The sequence below is a fragment of the Typopeltis vanoorti genome, chromosome 17 (assembly GCF_054136105.1).
Source record: "Typopeltis vanoorti isolate ZY-2024b chromosome 17, IOZ_Tvanoo_1.0, whole genome shotgun sequence".
In the NCBI taxonomy this organism is placed as follows: domain Eukaryota; kingdom Metazoa; phylum Arthropoda; class Arachnida; order Uropygi; family Thelyphonidae; genus Typopeltis; species Typopeltis vanoorti.
This window is the reverse complement of record NC_143565.1, coordinates 10,418,923-10,443,556: the sequence shown is the minus strand read 5'-3', so window position 1 is coordinate 10,443,556 and position 24,634 is coordinate 10,418,923. Positions and strand designations below refer to the sequence as shown.

The 24,634-nt window shown below is 36.2% G+C and overlaps 1 protein-coding gene across 2 annotated transcripts in view; it reads left to right on the top strand.

Annotated features, from left to right (window-relative positions):
• RNaseZ (ribonuclease Z) overlaps positions 1 to 24,634 on the top strand; it is a 336,200-nt gene that overhangs the window by 230,653 nt on the left and 80,913 nt on the right. For both annotated transcript variants that reach the window (XM_090407253.1, XM_090407252.1), the window contains 2 exons: positions 1,489 to 1,582; positions 16,687 to 16,828. In XM_090407253.1, coding sequence (XP_090263379.1) covers positions 1,489 to 1,582; positions 16,687 to 16,828 — 236 coding nt within the window. The remainder of the gene's footprint in view (positions 1 to 1,488; positions 1,583 to 16,686; positions 16,829 to 24,634) is intronic.

Sequence of the window (24,634 nt, the reverse complement as noted above, 5' to 3'; positions counted from 1 at the left end):
ATTTAATACCACTTTCCTTCATAATGTGATCCATATAGATGATGAATAACAGTGGAATTAATGTATATCCTTGTTGCACACTTGGCTTAACATAAAATCTTCCTGTACCTCCTTCAATTCTAACTGCTGATTTACAACTCAAATAGAGACATTTTTTGCTTGATATAATGTCCCATTTACACATATAACTGGAATGTTTTGAACAGCTTTTCTCTTGGTACTTTGTCATATGCCTTTTGCAGGTCTACAAAACTCAACTACAGATCAACTACAGCTTGTTCTTCTCAAAGCTTCTCCTGTACAATTTTTCTTAGCCATTTCTCAAGAATATTTGCATAAATTTTACCAGGAACATTCAGTAAAGAAATTTGTCTGTAATTCTTACATTCAGCTTTATTCCCTTTCTTACAGATGGGTGCTATGAGCACTTTACTCCAGTCATCTAGAACTTGACCCTCTGACTATGCATCTTGAATTATGCAGTGTAGCGACTGTTAAAACTTTTATACTGCCATATATTAGAATTTCTGGTTGAATATCATCTACTCCAGCTGCCTTTCCACATTTCAGATTTGTGATAGCCTTTTCTACTTCAAGTACAGATATGTATTCCAGATGGCATTCCTGTTGAGTGTTTTCTACTACCTTGCTGTCACTGCTTGTCTCGTTTAGCAATGTTTCAAAGTAATTACTTCATGCATCGATAATATCTTTGTCTTCAGTTTTCATGTCCTCTCTATCACTTCTAATTCCTTTTACAGTACTCGTTCCTCTATTTCTGCACTTTTTTTAACAACCATAGTACTACATGAAAAGTTACATCATTGCTATCTTCCTATCAATAATTTCCATCCAAATCTGTCAACATTCCAGTATTATCAGATTTTATATTTCTATCTTTTAAGACATTTTTTACTGTATCAATCCACCTACATGTTGGTCTTCCTTTCTGTTTAAGTGGCCATATCAAAACTCTTCCCAAGATTTTTATTTATGTAATTTTACACGATGCTTTGCTTTTTTATATTATTCCTTGTATTCCCCAAGAGCACAAGCTGACTTACTTGCCAGAAACTTTTGATATTCCTTCTTCTTTTCCTTTCCTTGATTGCCTCTTTAACTTCCTGAGTGGAGTTCTGATTTTTCTATCCTTGCAGATTACCTCATTTACTTACATTTACTTCTAACTGAATCAATCAAAGTTTTCTTTATGATTTGCCACTGTATCTCCAAGATTTGGCTCTTGTTTTCAAACTGTCAGTTTTTCTTGAATAATGTTTGTGTATGTAAGCCTGTAGTTCACATCTGATAGCTGCTCAATTTTGATTCATTTCAAAACTTTCTTATGCTCCTTTCTTTTCAATATTAAGGTCAATTTTATCCTGCTCATCACTAAAAAGGAATATATATAATATATATATATATATATATATCTACTATTTATCTTAAGTGAAAAACTTATGAAACTTTTTTTCTCTCCTTTTTCAGCATCTGACAGTTTTCCTGAAATTGCATTTCTTGGTACTGGATCAGCTATTCCTAGCAAAGTCAGAAATGTTAGTTCTATTTTAGTGAATATCAGGTAATAAAATGGTTAATGTCTTATGGTGTGCTTTTTAAAATTATCTGTTTTGTGTATTCATGATGCCATTATATATTAAAAATCAATGGCCGATTCCCCCCCCCCCACACACACACATACTCTCTCTCTCTCTCAGAGGAGTTTTGCATGTGTGGATTAATTTCAAGCAATATAAATAACTTTATATTGCTTGAAATTAAGAATGGTGGCAATTGTATGTTTCATCAAAAATTGTAGGTAGAGTTGCAGATATAAAAGATATATACAGTAAAACCCCTTTTTTACACTTTTCAGGGGACTGATGGAAAAAAGTGTAAATAGCAGGAAATTTAAAAAAAAAAAAAAAAAAACATTACAAAAAGGCTGAAAAATGACTTACTGCTAGTATGTGAGTCTACATACTAGATTACAAAATTTAATAACTGAAAAAAAATAAATGAATTTACAATTACTTACATTTATCTATTTTAAAAAATCTTTAATTGTTGATTTTTTTTTTATTTGACATAGTGTGACATTGCTTTGCATTGAGCTCAATGGTTGACCGGTTTTTTACTATCATGTTCAAAGTGGACATGGAGAGTCCAAGATCTTTTGCTAAATACACACGTGTTCTGGCATGCCAATCTACATGTCGCAGAATTGCCATCTTTTCTTCTACAGAAATACATTTTCTGTCTTTTTTCTCCATGTTACTAACTTGGATAATCCACCACTGCAACTTGAAAGCAACTTTCACACGCTAAATTACATAGCAGAAATTCTACAATATCAATTCGTACTGTCACATATCGCTCATCACTACATTACTGCTGCAAGTGTGCAAATCACCATGATGGCGGAAACAAAACTGCAGCCGAAAGCAATGCCATCTGGGAACAGAAATGCGCAGATTAATGCAGAAATTGATTCGAAAATCAGTATTGCTACCCGAGAAAAAAACGCAAATTATTTTTATTTGACAAATTATTAAACGCATATTACTGGGGGGGGGGGGGTTCCCCCATAATAAGATAATAAGATTCAGGCAATATCAATCAGAGTAAGGAAAAAAAAAAGTGGGATGTGGTGACAGTCAAAACAGTAAATGGGACTTATTTGTGGTGTCTTCCATCAAAAAAGGTTTTCAAAAGATGTAGAAATTTTTTGAGTCAGTAGAGAGGACAACAGAGTACAAAATTATCCTATACAAATGTTTTAGGAAAATTTTGAGATAGGAGCAAAGCTAATAATAAATATCTGCAAGATTTCTGTTTGAGTCATGGACACATCATTACTAACACTATGTTGCACCAAAGATATGTACAAGTTCACACATAGAGGTGAAGAAGTAAGAAAAATCTTAATGACTATGTTATTGTTGAGCGTAATATTATTATTATTATTATTATTATTATTACAGGATACCTCCAGGGAGTGCAAAGACTCATTGAGGAGGGCACCTAATCTACAGCTCTCTGTCTCCACCACCAGTATTTTCACAGGCAATCAAACATCCATGCTCATGGCAGGATTCAAACCCGCAACCTTTTGGCTGGAGAGCAGATACGCTAACCACTCGGCCAACCAGGCTGGTTAGCCGAGTGGTTAGTGAATGAACGTGTATACAACGAATTTGAAATATTGAAATTATCACCGTTTAATTTTGAGTAGAATGAGAAACGGAAAATATGTACAAAAGTTTTAAAAAGAAAGTTGATGGTCTTTCAAAGGTAGACCATAGACTGAAATATTATTCAGTTGAAAATGAAAGAATATGAAAACACGAAACCATTGCCACTCTGCTTTGATTAGAATCCAAGAACATCAAGACTATATTACATTTTTGAAATCCAACAAGTCTGGCCTTGCTTATCACATTATTGACTCCAGTACAGAGTTCTTTGGAACAGACAAAGATTCTTCATCCCAGCAGGTTCAGATTAGATCATCCTTTCCCTTGAAACATGTGAAATACTATGAAATCATCTGAACCTTAAACCTCTCTGACTATATGCTAATCTCCAAGTTTTGGGAAGTGATTACTATTAACTGTTCATAATTTTGTTATTTTTTTATTTTGTTTTTAATTTGTGCAAACTTTTACAATTGTTCCTTTGAACTCTAATAGTGTAATCTTGTTAGCTCCGCTGAAACCGAGAAACAGACTAGTAAACACTTGCTTCGTGACTCATTCTTATGATTCTTGTTTTAAAAGTAGTTACTGGTCTTTCTCCCTGATAACATCCATGTTACATTGGATGAAATATATCAGAGCTTTCGAAACTATATTTTTTCTACATGTGTAAGCCATATAAGTTTCTATAAACATGTGTAGTACGCATGTTCCCTTAAAACAATTAAGAACCAAATTTTACAGACCAAATTCAAAGAAAATGCTGATTCATTCAACTAGAGAAGCATAGTTTGTAAGTATAAAAAAATTAGAACTTAATGGTGAACTTGAAGTGAAAAAGAATTAGGGTAGGAAAGTCCTGGAAAGAAAAAAATTATATCAAAAGTTCCGGGAAAGTAAATCAATAGATGTCCTAAAAGAGTCCACAAATCTCAATTTATGAACATTATGTGTTTGTGAGGGAGGGCACCTAATCTACAGCTCTCTGTCTCCACCACTCTATCCACCAACACCATCTATCACCCACCACCAATATTTTCACAGACAATCAAACATCCATGCTTGTGGTTTAAAAACCTGAAAAATATAAGTGATAAATAGAAACTATAGACCAATTAGTATTCTCTCCAATCTGTACAAAATTCTCACAAAAGTAATAACAAACTGGTTGGCCCTTCTTCTAGACTCAAATCAACCAGTAGAACAAGCAGGATTCCATAAAGGCTTTAACATTGATATTCATGCAGTAAAACAAATAACAGAAAAATCAGAATAAAACCAATTACCTCTCTGTTTCGCCTTTATTAATTATGAAAAAAGCATTTGATTCCATCAAAACTAATGCAATAATCAAAGCACTCCAGAATCGGGGAGTTCCTGGAGAATATATGGTCCTCCTCCTCCAGGAAATATACCACACTGCAACAGCAACAATCCAACTTCACACGAGTAGCAATAAAATATCAATTGAAAAAGGTCCGACAAGGAGACTCTCTATCACCCAAAATCTTTACAGCAGTCCTTCAAGAAATATTTAATAAAACAATTATATAAACTGGACAAACCTTACTATAAAAATTAATAACAGCAACTTAACACACCTAAGATATGCAGATCTTCATCATCATCATCTTCCTTTTACCCTCTTTTACCTTGCGGTGTCGAGGGTTAGTTAATCGTCGGACCTCAAACCGTTCACAGGATAAGGTGGTCAGCCTTATGCCCCGGTGTATCCTATGGCCTGTAGTGTTGAGTTCTCAAGGCCAGTTTGCCTGCTTACGGGATGATAAACCCCAGATAAACTGGGGAAAACCCTACTGTCTACGTCCAAGACCGGCTAACTTGGCTATGGCTGAGGAAGATCCTTAAGCTCCTCACGTCGTCGGCGGGAATCGAACCAAGGACACTCCTTCCCCAGGCATATGGTTGCGAAGCGCACAGCCACTAGGCTAACCACGTGGACTAGATATGCAGATGATATCATAATTTTTGCAAACACTCCAGAAGACCTTAATATAATGATAGAAGACCTATATCATGAAAGCAGAAAAATCAGTCTAAAAATAAATGGAGAAAAAACTAAAATCATGTTTAATCATTTTGTAACACCAAAAAATATAATAATAGAAAACAATTCCTTGGAAAGAGTCTCTTCATATAGATACTCAGGTCATCTCATTGATCTAAACTGTGGACTCAAATAGGAAATAAATAGGAGAGTTCAACTTGCCTGGGGTGCATTCAGAAAATTGAAAAGCATTTTTCATAACAATGATGTTCCACTCTGTTTAAAAAGGAAGACATTTAACCAGTGTATGCTTCCAGTCATCGCATATGGTTGTGAAACTCAGTCACTAACAAAAGCACTTGCAAATAAACTAAAAACAATTCAAAGAAAAATGGAGAGGTTGATTGCTTCTATCTTTTAATTCACATTAAAAGATAGACGCCAGTCTCACGTCACTGACACCATTCTTCACCGTAAGCGACTAAAATGGAAATGGGCTGGACATCTATCCAGAAGAGAAAATGAGCGATGGATCACCGTACTAACGAACTGGATTCCAAAAGAAGGGAAACGAGGCCGAGCACATTCTAAAAGAAGGTGGAGTGATGAATTGTCAAATTTTGTTGGGAAAAAATGGTCAACCATTGCCAAGAACAGAGAAAGGTGGAAAGAACTGGAGGAGGTCTTCATCCAGCAGTGGACAGAAAATGGCTGAAAAGAAGATGATGTGTTTGTAAGATGAATGTTCGTAAATTCATTTTATTTTTTTCATAAGATATATTTTAAATTTGTTAATGTATTACTTAAAGTAGTAAAGATGTACAATTTAAAAATAATGAATTTTAAAAAAACTATTGTAAAAGTACATAATTTGAAATGATTAACTTTTTCTTTATATGTTTGTTTGTAGTAGGCAGCCGTCTGTTAGCACCACCTTTGCAGTATATAAAAGCATTATTCTGTTTTGATTGCAAGTCCAAATTGTTAAAGGGCATTCCATTTATTTGGATATCATTTCATTTTTTATATAAAATAACCAAAGACTGAACAGAACATGTACTGCAAATATTATTACACATTTTTAGTTTTTCTTTTTAACTTGCTGCAACTGTTAGATCAGTTTCATTAACAGTTAAATTCCAAGAGTAGCTAAAGAAAGTATTAGAAAAATCTGAAAAATATAAGTGATGAATATGAAGGTTGAAAAATGTTCTAATGTGAGAGAGAGAGAGAGAGTGTGCATAACCTTCTATCTGGTTAAAATATGTGGATGATATATTCTCTATTTTAACCAGATAGAAGGTTTGAGAGGGGCTAAATCATAGCTAAATTATAGCTTGTTTTCCAAAATATTTTATAAAGTTGGTGAGGGAGGGGATGAGTGATAGGGGAGAACTCATAGAGGTACCCTCTATCTGTTTATAGATTTTGTGCTTCCAAGAAAAATATCCGGAATGAATAGCAAAGGAAAAAAAGATTTGTGAGGTATCAGGAGAAAATTTTTTTTATGAGTGATAAGTTGTCACATAAGGAAATACTGGTGAACAGTGAGGCAATATCAAAGCTAACCAAATTATCTGTATTATTTAATGTTAAATTTTCAATAGAAGTTTTAAAATGGGTAGAGTTTTTATATAGGATGTGGTATGATCAGTGAGTATTGGGGGGGGGGGTAAAAGTACTAGTGCTACCCAAAATATGGGTAACACTAGTACTTTGAGATCTCAGTTTACATCCTTGGCTGCCAGCAGGTGCCCACAGAAGGTGTCTCATCTAGTTAGGACTCTAGTCTTTCATCCATTTGTTTCACTTAGTTTTGTGTTGCAGGGGTGCTTAAGGGTCAAAGCTGTATAACTGAGAGGAGACCTCCACATAGCCTTTAAAGGAATGCGGAGAACCGACCAGGGCTTCTGACCTAATGTCCAATCCTCACCTTCTCGTGGTGCACCCTGTTGGGTATCTACTTTGATACTGAACGAACGAGGATGGGCTGGCAATTTGGGATTTAGCCGCCCAAATTGTATTCTTATTGGTTAAACCAAAATAAAAAATGATGGTACAACATGACAAAATTTCATGCCGGCTAAACAAGGCCCCTGTTGTTTTCGCCAGGGAACCAGGGCGAACAGCGAAAAGTCAGCTACTGGAACAAATCTGAAAACAAACCCCAACTCAACATCACCAGAGTTAAAGATCGGTACTATCAACGTAAGAAGCCTGAATGGCAAAGAAATGGAGCTGGCTGAGGAATTAGATAAGTACCAGATCGACATAATAGGGGTGACTGAAACAAAAAAGACCAAAACTGGTGAGATCTTTCTGAGCAATAAATACAAAATGTTATATTCAGGCAATAACAATCAAGGAAAAGAAGGAGTAGCCGTAGTATTCAACACAAAATACGAGGCTAATCTTCTTGAATGGCAGTCAGTCTCAATTAGAGTAATGTTGGCAAATATGAGAATGGGGAACTGGACAATGAGACTTATTTGTGCCTATGGTCCCACAGAAGGTTCTACTAAGGTAGAAGTGGAGGAATTTTTTGAGGCTTTAGAAAAAGCAACTGACACAATGAAAAAGGAAAAGTTGGTCCTTGTTGGGGATCTAAATAGCAGAGTAGGAAATGATTGTGAGACATACAAAAATATTTTGGGAAAATTTGGAGAAAAGAGCAAAGCTAATAATAATGGCAAATATCTGTTGGATTTCTGCTCAGGACATGGACTGGTTATTACTAACACCATGTTCCAACATAAAATGTGCACAAATTCACATGGAGAGAAGAGGCTAGGAATAAGAAAAGTCTCATTGACTATGTTATTGTTGATAGTGATGTTTTCTCCCTGGTGCAGGACACCAGAGTGTACAGAGGATTTGAAATTGGAAATGATCACTATTTAGTCTTGAGCAAGATAAAATTGAATTTCATATTGAAAAGAATAACATGTAAGAAACTTTTAAAGCGAATAAAAATTGAGCAGCTCTCAGATATGAACTGTAGACTAAAATACACAAACATTATTCAAGAAAAAATGAAGGCGTTTGTGAACAAAAATCAAACCTTGGAGATTCAGTGGCAAACTCTGAAGAAAACATTGATTGATTCTGCCAGATAGGCATGTGGTGAGGTTGTGTGCAAAGATAAAATAATCAGAACTCCCTGGTGGACACAGGAAGTTAAAGAGGCAGTGAAGGAAAAGAAGAAAGCATATCAAAAGTTCCTGGCAAATAAGTCAGCTTTTACTCTTACAGAATACAGAGACAAATGTAAGAAAGCTAAACAGTGTGTAAAACTAGCTAAACAAAAGTCATGGGAGGACTTTGGCAAGAATATAGAAAATAAATATCAAGAAGGTGGCAAAATATTCTGGAGGTTGTTGAAGAAGCTTAGGAATGGAGGAAAGAGTGCTGTAAAAGGAATTAGAGATGATAAAGGTAACATGAAAACAGGAGAAAAAGATATCCTTGAAGTATGGAGTAATTACTTTGAAAAACTGCTAAATGAAACAAGCAGTGATGACAGCACAGTGATAAAAAACACTGACCAGGCATGCAGTCAGGAATACATATCCATACTTGAAGTAGAAAAAGCCATCAAAGGCTTGAAATGTGGAAAGGCAGCAGGAGTAGATGATATTCGACCAGAAATGCTGAAGTATGGTGGTATAAGAGTCTTACAGTGGCTGCACTGCATAGTTCAGAAAGCCTGGACAGAGGGACGAATTCCCGATGATTGGAGTAGAGCTCTCATAGTACCCATATATAAAAAGGGAAATAAAACTGAATGTGAGAATTACAGAGGTATCTCCCTACTGAGTGTTCCTGGCAAGATCTATGCAAGTATACTTGAGAAACGGTTGAGAAGAATTGTGGAAGAAAAGCTTGGTGAAGAACAAGCTGGATTCAGGCCAAATAGAGGCTGTCAGGATCAGATCTTCACTTTACGACAAATAGTCGAGAAAACATGGGAATATAACAAAGATCTGTATTTAAGTTTTGTCGATTTGGAAAAGGCATATGACAAGGTGCCAAGAGAGAAGCTATTCAATACGCTGCAGTTATATGGTGTCAATGGGGCATTATATCAAGCAATACTTAGTCTTTATTTGAGTTGTGAGTCAGCAGTTAGAATTGAAGGAAGTACAGGAAGATGGTTTAATGTTAAATCTGGTGTGAGACAAGGATGTACATTATCCCCTCTGTTATTCATTATCTATATGGATCACATTATGAAGGAATGTGGTATTAAACCTGATATCAAAATTGGAGATGTTAATGTCAGCTCTTTGCTTTATGCGGATGATGTTATACTTCTAAATAAATCCGCTACAAGTCTGCAAGATTCTCTGACTAAATTGAATAGCTTTTGTAATAGATATGGTATGAAGGTGAGCAATAAAAAGACAAAGACAATGAAAATAGGCAGAATCATTGAAAATGTCAACTGTGTTGTGAATGGAGAACCTGTGGAACATGTAAAACATTTCAGCTACTTAGGCACAATTTTTACTGAAGATGGTAAACTAAATATAGAAATAGACAACAGAATCAGCAAAGCTGGTATGGTGGGAAGTCAATTGAATAAATTCATATGGAATAAGAAAGAAATTAGTCGGAACACTAAATTAGCTGTATACAAGACTGTGTTCAAACCAATTTTAACTTATGGATCTGAGAGCTGGGTCAGAAGTAAAACACTTGACCAAAGACTAGAGACCGCAGATATGAGAGTTCTGAGAAAGATTAGAGGCGTGAACAGATGGCATCAATGGCAATATCATATTAAAAATGAGGATATTAGGAAAGAACTTGACATTGTCAGCATCCAGGAATGCGTTAGCAGAGCTAATATCAGATGATATGGTCACTTAAATAGAATGGGAGAGGAAAGATTAGCAAAACAAGTGTTCTCTGCCAGGTTGGCAGGAAAACGACCCAGAGGAAGACCAAGATATAGGTGGATTGATACGGTACAAAGTGCCTTAGACGATAGAAATATAAGATCTGATAATGTTGGAGTCTTGACAAGTAACAGACTGATTTGGAGGAAAATTGTAGATAGGAAGTTAGTAATGATGTAATTTTTTCATGTAGTACTGTCATATCCTGTACACCCCTTGAGGGTACATGGCAGGAATTTGATGATGATGATGATGATGATGATTTTTGTGTTGCCTGCATATGTACTCCCTGAATATCTCATTGACAGACAAAATATTGGAAGAATTAAATATTATTTTAATTCTTTTTCAATGCTCTTTAACTCTATTATGCCTCTGACATGAGTTTCACCTGTCACTTAAGCCTTTGCACACGGATTATGATTATTTGTGGTGAAAATGTACTGTGCAAGGCAAAACATTATAGTAAGTTGAAACTTTGATTGTCTAGAAACCAGCTTTTTTTTCTTAAAAGATGTCAGAATACAGAAATATTACCAGTGTGCATCCATCAGCTTCCTGCATTCAGAGTTCTCAGCTATCTGAATATTGAATTTTGTACCATTCTCTTTAATATTTCTGGTGTCACTCTGAGAAAGAATTCTTAAAAAAAAAAGAAAAACAAAAAAAGTACAACAGTCTTTTGAATTCTAAATCCATTCCTCTAGTTCAACATCTTCACACAGTAGATAATTTGTCATCAAAATGGTTTAATAAAGGTACAATCAGCTCCCTAAGTCTCAGCCATAATTTTGCCATTTCTCTGAAGCAAGTACTGACACTAGACCTAATTGTTCAACATTGAATCCAGTATCTGTAACTTAGCTCTGGAAGTAGCTAAGAACATTAGGCTTGACATCAAAAGCATTCCTTGCAGATTTTTGCCTCCTAAAACAAATCTATCATTTTGCCAACTCAGTGTCCTTAAGAAATTACGGAAAGATAACAGCATAATTGAAAGTTTATTTTTCACTTGGTTAGACTATAATAAATTTAGTTTAATCCTTTATCCAAGTGTAAGCAAACAAAGTTTGTGCCTGAAAATATCTTCAGGACTGAGGTAAGGTAGTGCAACACCAGGCAACTCTGAGCAAAGGTGGACCAAGCTCTCATCACTCCTTGTCTCAGTATCTCCCATAATGCAAAGCACATCTCTGACATGTGTACTGCTATGCATTAAGAGAAGAGCCACTACCCAGACCGGTGTCAACCTTTATTGAAGTCTCGTCAGTGGGAGGCAGACCCAAACGTGGGGATACTAAGGCAGAAACAATAGGAGAGGTCATATTTACCTGTAGGAGTTGCCAACAGGTGTACCACCTTATTATTGAATTACTCTGGATTTAGAGAAAGATGTTGAAAGTTTATTTTTCTGCTTTAGTATCTCCACGTTTGGGTCTGCCTCTCACTGACAAGACCTCAATAAAGGTTGAAACTGGTCTAGGTAGTGGCCCTTCCCTTAATGCATAGCAGTACACATGTCCACAAGGAGATGTACTTTGCATTATGGGATATACTGGGATAGGAGTGATGTTAGCTTGCTCCTGCTACGAGTTGCCTGGTGTTGTACTACCTTACCCCAGTCCTGAAGATATTTTCAGGCACTTACTTTGTTTGCTCACACTTGGATAAAGGATTAAACTAAATTTATTATAGTCTAACCAAGTGAAAAATAAACTTTCATCATCACAAAGATCTGCATTTAAGTTTTGTAGATCTGGAAAAGGCATATGACAAGGTGAAAAGAGAGAAGCTATTCAATACGCTACAGTTATATGGTGTCAATGGGGCATTATATCAAGCGATACTTAGTCTTTATTTTAGTTGTAAGTCAGCAGTTAGAATTGAAGGAAGTACAGGAAGATGGTTTAATGTTAAATCTGGTGTGAGACAAGGATGTACATTATCCCCTCTGTTATTCATTATCTATATGGATCACATTATGAAGGAAAGTGGTATTAAACATGATATCAAAATTGGGGATGTTAATGTCAGCTCTTTGCTTTATGCGGATGATGGTATACTTCTAAATAAATCCGCTACAAGTCTGCAAGATTCCCTGACTAAATTGAATAACTGTTGTAATAGATATGGTATGAATGCCAGCAGTAACAAAACAAAGACAATGAAAATAGGCAGAAGCATTGAAAATATCAACTGCATTGTGAAGAGAACCTATAGAACAAGTAAAACATTTCAACTACTTAGGCACGGTTTTTAGTGAAGATGGTAAATTAAATATGGAAAAAAAAAAGAATCAAAAAAGCTGGTATGGTGGCAAGTCAAATGAATACATTTATATGGAATAAGAGAGAAATTAGTCAAAACACTAAATTAGCTGTATACCAGAGAGTGTTGAAGCCAATTTTAACTTACGGATCTGAGAGCTGGATTAGAAATAAAATACTTGATGAAAGACTAGAGACCGCAGACATGAGTCCAGTTGTTTCTGCCATTAGCTAATATCCATCATCTCATGTCAAACTTTGTAGATCATCTTTCTGTCATCTTTTGGTGACCTGTCCTTCTTATGTATCCACCTCAGTGCTTAATTTTGTCCATCTGTTATCTGCTAATATGGCCCACCATTAGAGAGATGACTAGAGCATATCTCTAAGTATTGTAAATACTAAATTGATATCTTCTACTCTAGTGATATCTGTAATTCTATCCCTCTCTTTTTTGTGGCGTATTCTTGTCTTCAAAAATATTTTCAAAAACTTCTTTTTTTTTTTTTGCTGTTTATTATAAATTAATTTATAAAAGGCAAAATCTACAGGACAGTAGTGAGACCAGCTATGACGTATGCTATGGAAACTGTGACCCTTAGGAGCATCAACAGGATGGAGGTAGCGGAGATGAGAATACTTAGGTGGATGTGAGGTGTGACTAGAAAGGATCATCTGAGAAAGTTACGAACTTAGGGGCAAAGATACAGGAGGCAAGGTTGAAATGGTTTGGTCATGTGATGAGGAGGGAGGAAGAGTATGTAGAAAGAAAGGTCATGCAGATTGATGTACAGGGGAGGAAGAAGCATGGACGGCCAAAGAAGAGATGGAGGGAGATGGTGGAGGAGGACTTGAGGATGAAGAACTTGGATGTGGCTACAGCCCAAGACAGGAAGTTGTGGAGGAGACTCACCACAAACAGCCACCCTACTTAAGTGGGAAAACCTACAGAAGAAGAAGATTATATATTAATTTATACTAAGTAGAGCAAGAAATGTTTTTTTCTCCTGGTTTTTCATCCTGTAAACTCAAGAAAATTGACTGTAGGGATCATGAGTTAGTTCCACTGTCTATCTTTTCTTCATCAGATGCTGTTTAGTGATAGTGTTGGGTCAGCTATCACTGATGGCTACCAGTGGAGATTGAACTTCACCCTCAGTCTCCAAAAAGTTAGGGCTGAACTGCCTTGCATACTTCCTATAGGAAAATAAAAATGTGTTAGTTGATTTAAAAATGATTCAGAATTTACAAAAAAAAAAAAAAAAAAAAAAAAAAAAAAAAAACCTTGGCATGAGTTTATCTTGCTTCTGTTATTACTTAAAAGATACATCTCTACTAAAGTACATATATCCCCCTCTTATTAGTACTTTTAACTGAACTGACCAAAATGGGAGAATGAAAAACATTTGCTTCAAACTGTTTTTTTCTCATGCTTGAAATGTTTGTACTTTTTTTGTAAGTAAACTCTCGATCACTGCATGAATCATAATAATGAAAAGAGCCTTGAATACTTAAAATTGGCAATCAAGATTATTAAAACAAAAAGAATAATAAATATCCATTTAATAATATATGGTATTATAACTCAAGAGTTTCATCTTTTGCTTACTGTAGGCATTGGTAATAGAAGTTGCAAAACTAATTAAAAAATTTGTTTAGAGTTAGTCAACCAAAGTATCATTCTAGTAGTAAAGTGAATTCAAATGGTATGTTTGTATTTAAAGACAGGTTTGAAAAACAAAGCAGTTGACTAAAGAGTGTAAACCGTTGAAAGTTTATTTTTCACTTGGTTAGAGTATAATAAAATTAGTTTAATCCTTTATCCAAGTGTGAGCAAACAAAGTTTGCGCCTGAAAGTATCTTCAGGACTGGGTTAAGGTGGTACAACACCAGGGCAACTCATTGCAAAGGTGGAGCAAGATACCAACAGGCCCAAGCAGAGATACCAGGCAGAAGCATTGACTGCTATGTCCTGCTGATGCTTCTGCCTGGTATCTCTGCTTGGGCCTGGCTCCCACTGAAGAGACCTCAATAAAGGTCGAAACTAGTCTGGCTAGTGGCTCTTCCCTTAATGCATAACATTAAACATATCCGCAAGGAGATGTGTTTTGCATTATAGGAGATACTGAGATAGGAGTGTTGGTAGTTTGCTCCACCTTTGCAACGAGTTGCCCTAGTGTTGTACCACCTTAACCCAGTCCTGAAGATACTTTCAGGCGCAAACTTTGTTTGCTCACACTTGGATAAAGGATTAAACTAATTTTATTATACTCTAACCAAGTGAAAAATAAACTTTCAACATCTTTCTCTAAATCCAAAGTAATTTATTAAAAAAAAGGTTGCTATTTGGCCACATGGCCCAGATTCACTCCTCTCCTTCCTAACACACTTAAACAACCAACACACTAGAATCAAGTTCACCCTGGAAAAAGAGAAAAACAATAACCTCCCCTTCCTAGACACATTAGTCACCCGCCAACCTGATGGAACCTTGGTTTTCTCAGTTTATAGAAAACCCACCCATACAGGCAGATACATTCACCAACATGCCATCACCCCCCCTCCCCCTCACAACAATATGGAGTTATTAAGACACTATTCAACAGGGCAAAAATAATCTGTTCAAATGATCAAGCCCTAACCACTGAACTAAATCACATCCATGACACTTTCTCAGCCAATGGCTACCCCCCCCCCCAAAAAAAAAAATCCAGAAAATACTTAACCCAGTTATCCACAACCCCCCCCCCTCCCCTTCACAAAAAAGATTACTCTAAATCCATCACCATTCCCTACATCCGAGGCACCTCGGAAAAAATCAACAAAATCTTAAGAAAACACGACTTAACCACTTGTTATAGACCACATAGAAAATTGGCATCCCTTATCTGCTCCACTAAAGACCAACCACTTCCCCTAGACCTACCTGGTGTATACCAGGTCCCTTGCAGCTGTAAATTGTCTTACTTTGGCCAAACAGACAGGACAGCAAATATCAGAATCTCAGAACATAAGGATTACATCCGATTTCACCAGTACAGCCACTCTGGGCTTGCAGACCACGCTCTGGATACTCGCCACAGAATAAGATGGAAGAAAGCCACAGTCATACACCGCAGCAAGTTCAAGTATGAAAGACTATTCATGGAATCAGCCTCAGCCCTTAGGAACATGCCAAACCTCAACAAATTTGGATGCATGAGACTTCCCCAAATTTGGGAAACGATTATCAGAAGAACTTCAGCCCAAAGGCCAAGAACCACCAATATAGCCCGCCAGGGGGGCACCATCAGGACTTTAGGAAATCGTTAGCTTCCTAGCTTCAGTTCTCATTTGCTGTTATGTAGTACTTGTGTGCACGTGTCTTTGTATTAAGTTCCCAAGAAGATGGCAACGTGACGTTTGCCGAAATATCGGAAAGTATATATTAAAGTTTATTTAATTTATATTTCTAGTATACGCTGTCAATTCCTTAAATATTAGTTATCATAAAAAAAAATGTGGCACACCATTTGGCAATTCCTATAGGTAGAGATGACCTGCTAATGCTTCTGCCTGGTATCTCTGCTTGGGCCTGGCTCCCACTGAAGAGACCTCAATAAAGGTCGAAACTAGTCTGGGTAGTGGCCCTTCCCTTAATGCATAACATTAGACATATCCGCAAGGAGATGTGTTTTGCATTATAGGAGATACTGAGATAGGAGTGTTGGTAGCTTGCTCCACCTTTGCAACGAGTTGCCCTGGTGTTGTACCACCTTAACCCAGTCCTGAAGATACTTTCAGGCGCAAACTTTGTTTGCTCACACTTAGATAAAGGATTAAACTAATTTTATTATATTATTATAAAGAGTGTAAACCACTGATGTGTAAGTAGTGCTTATCTGAGGTGATGAGGTCATTGAATCAGAATGGGAGTTTGACAAATTAGCAGAACTGGTTTTCTAAAATGTGTCTTAGAGTGATTTTAATTTGCAATATGATCTTACCTATGGATTTTTTTTTTATTTTTAGAATTTCTTTTTTCAAGGTGTATATGATTTAATTAGGAAACTTTCTGCATTGCTACACTCAGCTATCACTATAGAAAACTCATAGAAAATACAGAAATAGTGTTCTATAATGTTCTTTACAATAGTGTTGTGCCTGTCAGACGTTAGTCAGCAGTTGCCAAGTATAATGTTTTTTACTATAGTGAAAGTCAAATGTACCTCCTGTTTCTATTGGTTTATTTATTAGAAAGATAGACTTAAAATTCAGAAGAGTATCACTTCTTCAGAGCAAGTAATATTCCTAATTATTCATTTTTATTTTAGTTCTACTTCAAGTATACTGCTTGATTGTGGAGAAGGTACATATGGACAGTTGTATCGAATGTATGGTCCTGAAGAAGTCAGAAACTTGTTAAGAAAAATGAATTGCATATTTGTATCTCATGCTCATGCAGATCACCATTTAGTAAGTTAATTATTTTTCCCTTTTTATTATTATTTTTTTTAATTACATTTGTGTGTGTTTGGGAAAGCTCTTTTGTTATACCTTGAAAGCCAAGCCATTGCATTTATTAACCAAATATGCCAAATAATATACTTTGCTTTTATTTTGAAATCTGCTTAAAATTGAATTTGAAATTTACAAAATTATATTCACTAGGCAGCATTTCTCAAAGTGTAGTATAAGTGCAAGTCTATTCTATAATTAATTTTTTCAATAACTAAAAAATCACCATCATCATCATCATCATCAAATTCCTGCCATGTACCCTCAAGGGGTGTACAGGATATGATAGTACTACATGAAAAAAATCATTATTAATTTCCTATCTACAATTTTCCTCCAAATCAGTCTGTTACTTGTCAACACTCCAATATTATCAGCTCTTATATTTCTATCGTCTAAAGCACTTTGTACCGTATCAATCCACCTATATCTTAGTCTTCCTCTCGGTCGTTTTCCTGGCAGAGAACACTTGTTTTGCTAATCTTTCCTCGCCCATTCTGTTTAAGTGACCATACCACCTGAGATTAGCTCTGCTAACGCATTCCTGGATGCTGACAATGTCAAGTTCTTTCCTAATATCCTCGTTTTTAATATGATACTGCCATTGATGCCACCTGTTCACGCCTATAATCTTTCTCAGGACTCTCATATCTGAAGTCTCTAGTCTTTGGTCAAGTGTTTTACTTCTGACCCAGCTCTCAGATCCATAAGTTAAAACTGGTTTGAACACTGTCTTGTATACAGCTAATTTAGTGTTCCGACTAATTTCTCTCTTATTCCATATGAATTTATTCAATTGACTTCCCACCATACCAGCTTTGCTGATTCTGTTGTCTATTTCTATATTTAATTTACCATCTTCAGTAAAAATCGTGCCTAAATAGCTGAAATGTTTTACTTGTTCCACAGGTTCTCCATTCACAACACAGTTGACATTTTCAATGATTCTGCCTATTTTCATTGTCTTTGTCTTTTTATTGCTGACCTTCATACCATATCTATTACAAGAGCTATTCAATTTAGTCAGAGAATCTTGCAGACTTGTAGCGGATTTATTTAGAAGTATAACATCATCCGCATAGAGCAAAGAGCTGACATTAACATCTCCAATTTCGATATCATGTTTAATACCACTTTCCTTCATAATGCGATCCATATAGGTAATGAATAACAGAGGGGATAATGTACATCCTTGTCTCACACCAGATTTAACATTAAACCATCTTCCTGTACTTCCTTCAATTCTAACTGCTGACTTACAACTCAAATAAAGACTAAGTATTGCTTGATATAATGTCCCATTGACACCATATAACTGCAGCGTATTGAATAGCTTCTCTCTTGGCACCTTGTCATATGCCTTTTCCAGATCGACAAAACTTAAATACAGATCTTTGTTATATTCCCATGCTTTCTCGACTATTTGTCGTAAAGTGAAGATCTGATCCTGACAGCCTCTATTTGGCCTGAATCCAGCTTGTTCTTCACCAAGCTTTTCTTCCACAATTCTTCTCAACCGTTTCTCAAGTATACTTGCATAGATCTTGCCAGGAACACTCAGTGGGGAAATACCTCTGTAATTCTCACATGCAGTTTTATTTCCCTTTTTATATATGGGTACTATGAGAGCTCTACTCCAATCATCGGGAATTCATCCCTGTGTCCAGGCTTTCTGAACTATGCAGTGCAGCCACTGTAAGACTCTTATACCACCATACTTCAGCATTTCTGGTCGAATATCATCTACTCCTGCTGCCTTTCCACATTTCAAGCCTTTGATGGCTTCTTCTACTTCAAGTATGGATATGTATTCCTGACTGCATGCCTGGTCAGTGTTTTTTACCACTGTGCTGTCATCACTACTTGTTTCATTTAGCAGTTTTTCAAAGTAATTACTCCATACTTCAAGGATATCTTTTTCTCCCATTTTCATGTCACCTTTATCATCTCTAATTCCTTTTATAGCACTCTTTCCTCCATTCTTAAGCTTCTTCAACAACCTCCAGAATATTTTGTCACCTTCTTTATATTTATTTTCTATATTCTTGCCAAAGTCCTCCCATGACTTTTGTTTAGCTAGTTTTATACAGTGTTTAGCATTCTTGCATTTGTCTCTTTATTCTCTAAGAGCACAAGCTGACTTATTTGACAGGAACTTTTGGTATGCTTTCTTCTTTTCCTTCACTGCCTCTTTAACCTCCTGTGTCCACCAGGGAGTTCTGATTTTTTTTATCCTTACAAACAACCTCACCACATGCCTCTCTGGCAGAATCAATCAATGTTTTCTTCAGAGTTTGCCAATGAATCTCCAAGGTTTGATTCCTGTTCTCAAACTCTTTCATTTTTCTTTCAATAATCTTTGTGTATTTTAGTCTACAGCTCACATCTGAGAGCTGCTCAACTTTTATTCGCTTTAAAACTTTCTTACATGTTATTCTTTTCAATATGAAATTAAATTTTATCCTGCTCAAGACTAAATAGTGATCACTTCCAATTTCAAATCCTCTGTACACTCTGGTGTCCTGCACCAGGGAGAAAACATCACTATCAACAATAACATAGTCAATGAGACTTTTCTTATTCCTAGCCTCTTCTCTCCATGTGAATTTGTGCACATTTTTATGTTGGAACATGGTGTTAGTAATAACCAGTCCATGTCTTGAGCAGAAATCCAACAGACATTTGCCATTATTATTAGCTTTGCTCTTTTCTCCAAATTTTCCCAAAATATTTTTGTATGTCTGACAATCATTTCCTACTCTGCTATTTAGATCCTCAACAAGGATCAACTTTTCCTTTTTCATTGTGTCAGTTGCTTTTTCTAAAGCCTCAAAAAATTCCTCCACTTCTACCTTAGTAGAACCTTCTGTGGGACCATAGGCACAAATAAGTGTCATTGTCCAGTTCCCCATTCTCATATTTGTCCACATTACTCTACTTGAGACTGACTGCCATTCAAGAAGATTAGCCTCGTATTTTGTGTTGAATACTATGGCTACTCCTTCTTTTCCTTGATTGTCATTGCCTGAATATAACATTTTGTATTTATTGCTCAGAAAGATCTCACCAGTTTTGGTCTTTTTTGGTTCAGTCACCCCTATTATGTCGATCTGGTACTTATCTAATTCCACAGCTAGCTCCATTTCTTTGCCATTCAGGCTTCGTACGTTGATAGTACCGATCTTTAACTCTGGTGATGTTGAGTTGGGGTTTATTTTCAGATTTGTTCCAGTAGCTGACTTTTCGCTGTTCGCCCTGGTTCCCTGGCGAAAACAACAGGGGCCTTGTTTAACAGGGCGACGCCCCAGCCGGCATGAAATTTTGTCATGTTGTACCATCATTCTATATTTTGGTATAACCAATAAGAATACAATTTGGTTGGCTAAATCCCAAATTGCCAGCCCATCCTCGTCCGTTCAGTATCCAAGTAGATATCCAACAGGGTGCACCACGAGAAGGTGAGGATTGGACATTAGGTCAGAAGCCCTGGTCGGTTCTCCGCATTCCTTTAAAGGCTATGTGGAGGTCTCCTCTCAGTTATACAGCTTTGACCCTTAAGCACCCCGAAACTAAACTTAACTTAACTAAAAAATCAATAAGATTAATTCCATCCATGGTTCAAACTCTGCTAATTTCATTCATCTTATTAATTTTCTAGTATTATTACTGAAAATTTAAAATTCATAATTTTGTTTCTACTGTGTGTATATTGGATTTGTATAACTACAAATATATTTAAGTTTTTGTGTTTGTGATTTATTATAACTCAAAACGCTTAAAAAAAAAACCCTTTATAATTATTTGGCTTTGAATGAAATATAATTTCTCCCAAATTGCCTTCCCCTGAGAGAGAGTATGCTGGGGTAATATAAAATTTTAAAAAAGGTAGTCAGCCACTCTTCAGCACTTCTGTAACACTGTCTGCCACCATTCGAGTACTCTATCCAGTTTGCAAATTGACACTAACATTAATAAATGAGATATAATTTACCTGGATGTTATTATTATTATTAATATTAAAAGAGATCTCCAGGGACTCATTGAGGGATGTCACATTCACTTTCACTCACAACATCCAAAGGCATTCCAATCATCCCCCCCCCACACACACACACTTTGAGAGAAAATCTAGTTTTCACCCCATTTTCATTGCATTCTTTCACAACTTGCATGATGTTCTCTCCTTGCCCTCCATAAATTGTAAAATTCCATCTATTGGTATCCTTTATGACCCTTTCAGAAATTGTAACTCTTAGTTATATCTCTCTCTCTCTCTCTCTCTCTACATTTCTGTATACAAGTTTTCATTAACTTTTAAAAAGTTAATGAAAACTCTTTGCACCACCCATTGGGCAATAGGATTATCATACATTCTTTCCACACCTATGGAATGTCCCCTATTCTGAGGCTCAAATTATATAGCCTAGATAAAGGAACTGCCAGTTCATTTGAATACTTCAGCATTTCACTGATATCCCATCAGTACCTGTTGATGAATTGTTATGCATTTTGTGCAACAGATCTAGTACCTCTTCCTCATACACCAGCTTTTAGCAAAATGTTTTCACCCCATTTTCACCCAAGTTTGAAAATCACTCATTAGTAATTTTCAAACTTGGACAGAAACATCAGTTTGTTATGATATCCAAAAAATCGGTTACTGTTTATTTCAAAGATTGAGAGTTCTAATAACACTCTCCTCATTAAGAAAAAGAATGATTAGTTAACTTGAATAATTAACCAGATTTGACTCATAGACTTTTTATTCATTAAAACTGAATTTTTAATGGAACTTGTGTCATAATAACGTTTATTAGACAATGTATTCACAAGAATATAGTAATTTTATTACTGCAAATATTTTGACTAGAAAGAAACTAACTGGTCACCATCAGTGCATCAGCATAATCACAAAGTGAAGCTACAACAAAGAATATTAATGCTATTTACGGAGCTTGCGCTTCTTCTTGCTGAATGCTTAAAACAGATTCTTCTCCAACATGTATCGTAGTCTGTATGGCTGACAGCATCTGCAGTTACTAAGGAATAATTACGTAAGGCAGCATGTGATGAAATATACTAAGGGTTTGAGAGTGCTAGAACTAGTAATTGCATCAAAGATTTTGTCTGTATACAATATGACCACAATGCCACCAACTTGTGAGAGTAATCATATGGTCTTGACCTGGGAGGTAACTAAATGTGTGGAATGTTCAGTTAAGAGGGGGGGGGGGGGTATATGTGGAATTACAGGGCTGGTAAGTATGACAAGATTAGGAGATTGCTTGGATCAGTGCCATGGAAACTGCAAGTGCTGGATGTTGGTAAAGAAGTTGGTTTCATGGGAAGTGGTAAAGAAGCATTTGAGGCAAGTAATGGCAGACTGCATACCTAGAGTCAGGAGAGTAAATAAAGTGGGAGTTAAATGGATGAATATCACCATTAAGCTGAAGCTACAAAAAAAGAAAAAGTTGTGGAGAAAATTCAAAGGTAACTAGTAGGCATATGAGCAGTACAGAGCACAGTCCAGAAAGGTAACCAGTGTGGTAAAAAAAGGCAAAAGCAAAGTATGAAAGGAAATTAGCAGTGCAAGCCAAAAATAATCCTGAACAATTCTTTCAATATGTTGCAAGTAATAGGAAGACTGTTTATGGCAGAATGATTTTAATAAATGATGATAAGGAGGTAACTGAATCAGTTAAAATAGTGGAATTAAGCGAACACTTTGCAAGAGTATATCATCCAGGTGGAGATATTGCAGTAACGAGAGAGACAAAGACTTATGTGGAAACTGAAGTAAATGAAATGGAAGTGGCATATATTACAGAACTTAATGTGAATACTGCGGTGGGATTGGATGGTATACCAGCTCGAGATTTACATGAAGCGATGAGGGAATTGTCAGTGCCCTTGACCATATTGTTTAATCTAAGTCTCAGCTGTGGATGAGTCCCGAGAGGATGGAAAGAGAGGAAAATAGTTCCATTGCATAAAGGAGGCTCCAAGACTGGTGTAGCAAATTACCGACAATCAGCATATCAGGAGTTGTTGTCCAAGTCTTGGAGAAGTTGGTCAAGATCAAAATACAGGAATGGATGGAAATGGGAAACTGTATGATTTTGTGAAGGGTAGGTTATGCCTCAGTAACTTGCTCACGTTTTATAATACAGTGACAGCTGAGTTGGATAAAGGTAATGGGTTTACAGTGATACTGCTGGACTTTGCAAAGGCCTGTGGCAAGATGCCACACGGAATCCTAATCAGTAAACTGCAGCACATGGGGATGTAGGGTTGGAGAGATGGATAGGAGAGTGGTTGATGGAGAGATATCAGAGAGTAGTTTATTCAGGAGTAGTGTCCAAAAGAAGGCCTGTGACTAGTGGTACGCCACAGGGTTCTGTCCTTGGACCACTGCTATTTAATTTGTTCATTAATGATATAAGAAAGGATCTGAGAGGAACTGTTCAGTTATTTGCCAATGATGCAAAGTTGGGTGGAGCAATAGTGAATACACATGATGTCAAAATTTTGCAGGATGATTCAGATAGATTGGCAAACTGGGCTAAGGAGAATAAATGTCAGTTTAATGTGGCAAAGTGTAAGGTTATGCATTTTGAAGTGAAAAGATTACCAGCTGTATATCCCATTGATGGAACTGTACTTTATCAGGAAACTGATAAAGCCAGAGATTTGGGAGTGATTTGGGAGTGTTAGTGAATAAGGAGTTAAGGTTTAGAGGGCACATAAGAAAAGTTGCTAAAGCAGTTGATCGGATTACTTGATTACTGAAGAATACTTTGATGAGCAGAGAAAAGCAGGTTATTATTCCTCTTTATCAAGCCTTGATAAGAACTTATCTTGATTACTGCATGCAGATCTGTTCACCTGGGTTTCTTGGTTATGAGGAAGAGGTGGAGAAGATTCAGAGGCATGTGGCCAAGATGATAGCAGTCTATGGAAAGATCCTTAAGAGAACAAGTTGAAGCTTTGTGGGTTACAGAAATTGGTTGACAGGCAGAAAAGGGATGGATATGATTGAGACATACAAACTACTGAAGGGTTTTTGCAAGATTAATATGCAGGCAAGGGTGTTAGAATAGATTTTTTGCTTAAAGAGAGAGAGAGAGAGAGTGGTGAATGAGTTCAAATGAAAGTAAAATAGATGTTGCACTAATGTTGGATAGTGCTTGGCATGATGTTTAAGGCAGGCCTCCTTTGATGAGTCTAAGGACTCCATGGAGTAGCCCATAATAATAATAACTATGTGCATGGAATTGCAAAGGATCAGCATTGGCAGTCATATGCCTATACCTGAAATAAATGTTTTTAATTCAGTAGCCGGTATGTGTATGATTGTAAATAAAACCACATTGTGCAATATCATATGTAATGTTTTATAATTTTACAATAAGTATATAAGGCATACGAGGGTGATCTGAAACGTTTTCAACCTCAACCATCGATGGCAACACTATCGGCAATTTTTTTTTTTTCTAAGTTGGTACATCTGTCATAAGCATCCATGTGAAATTGCAAGTCATTCTATCAAGTAGTTTGTTTTATACAGCTGTCTGAAGCAAAAGTGTTGTCTGTATCCCTTGAAATGGATAAAATTGAGTATCATGTGGTTATAAAATTCTTTGTAAAAAGAAGGTTTAAATCCAAAAGAAATTCATTCGAAGTTCATAAAAGTTTATGAGCACTCTTCTCCTTCATTTTTGACAATTAAGAAATGAGCTGCCGAGTTTAAATGTGGCCGTACCA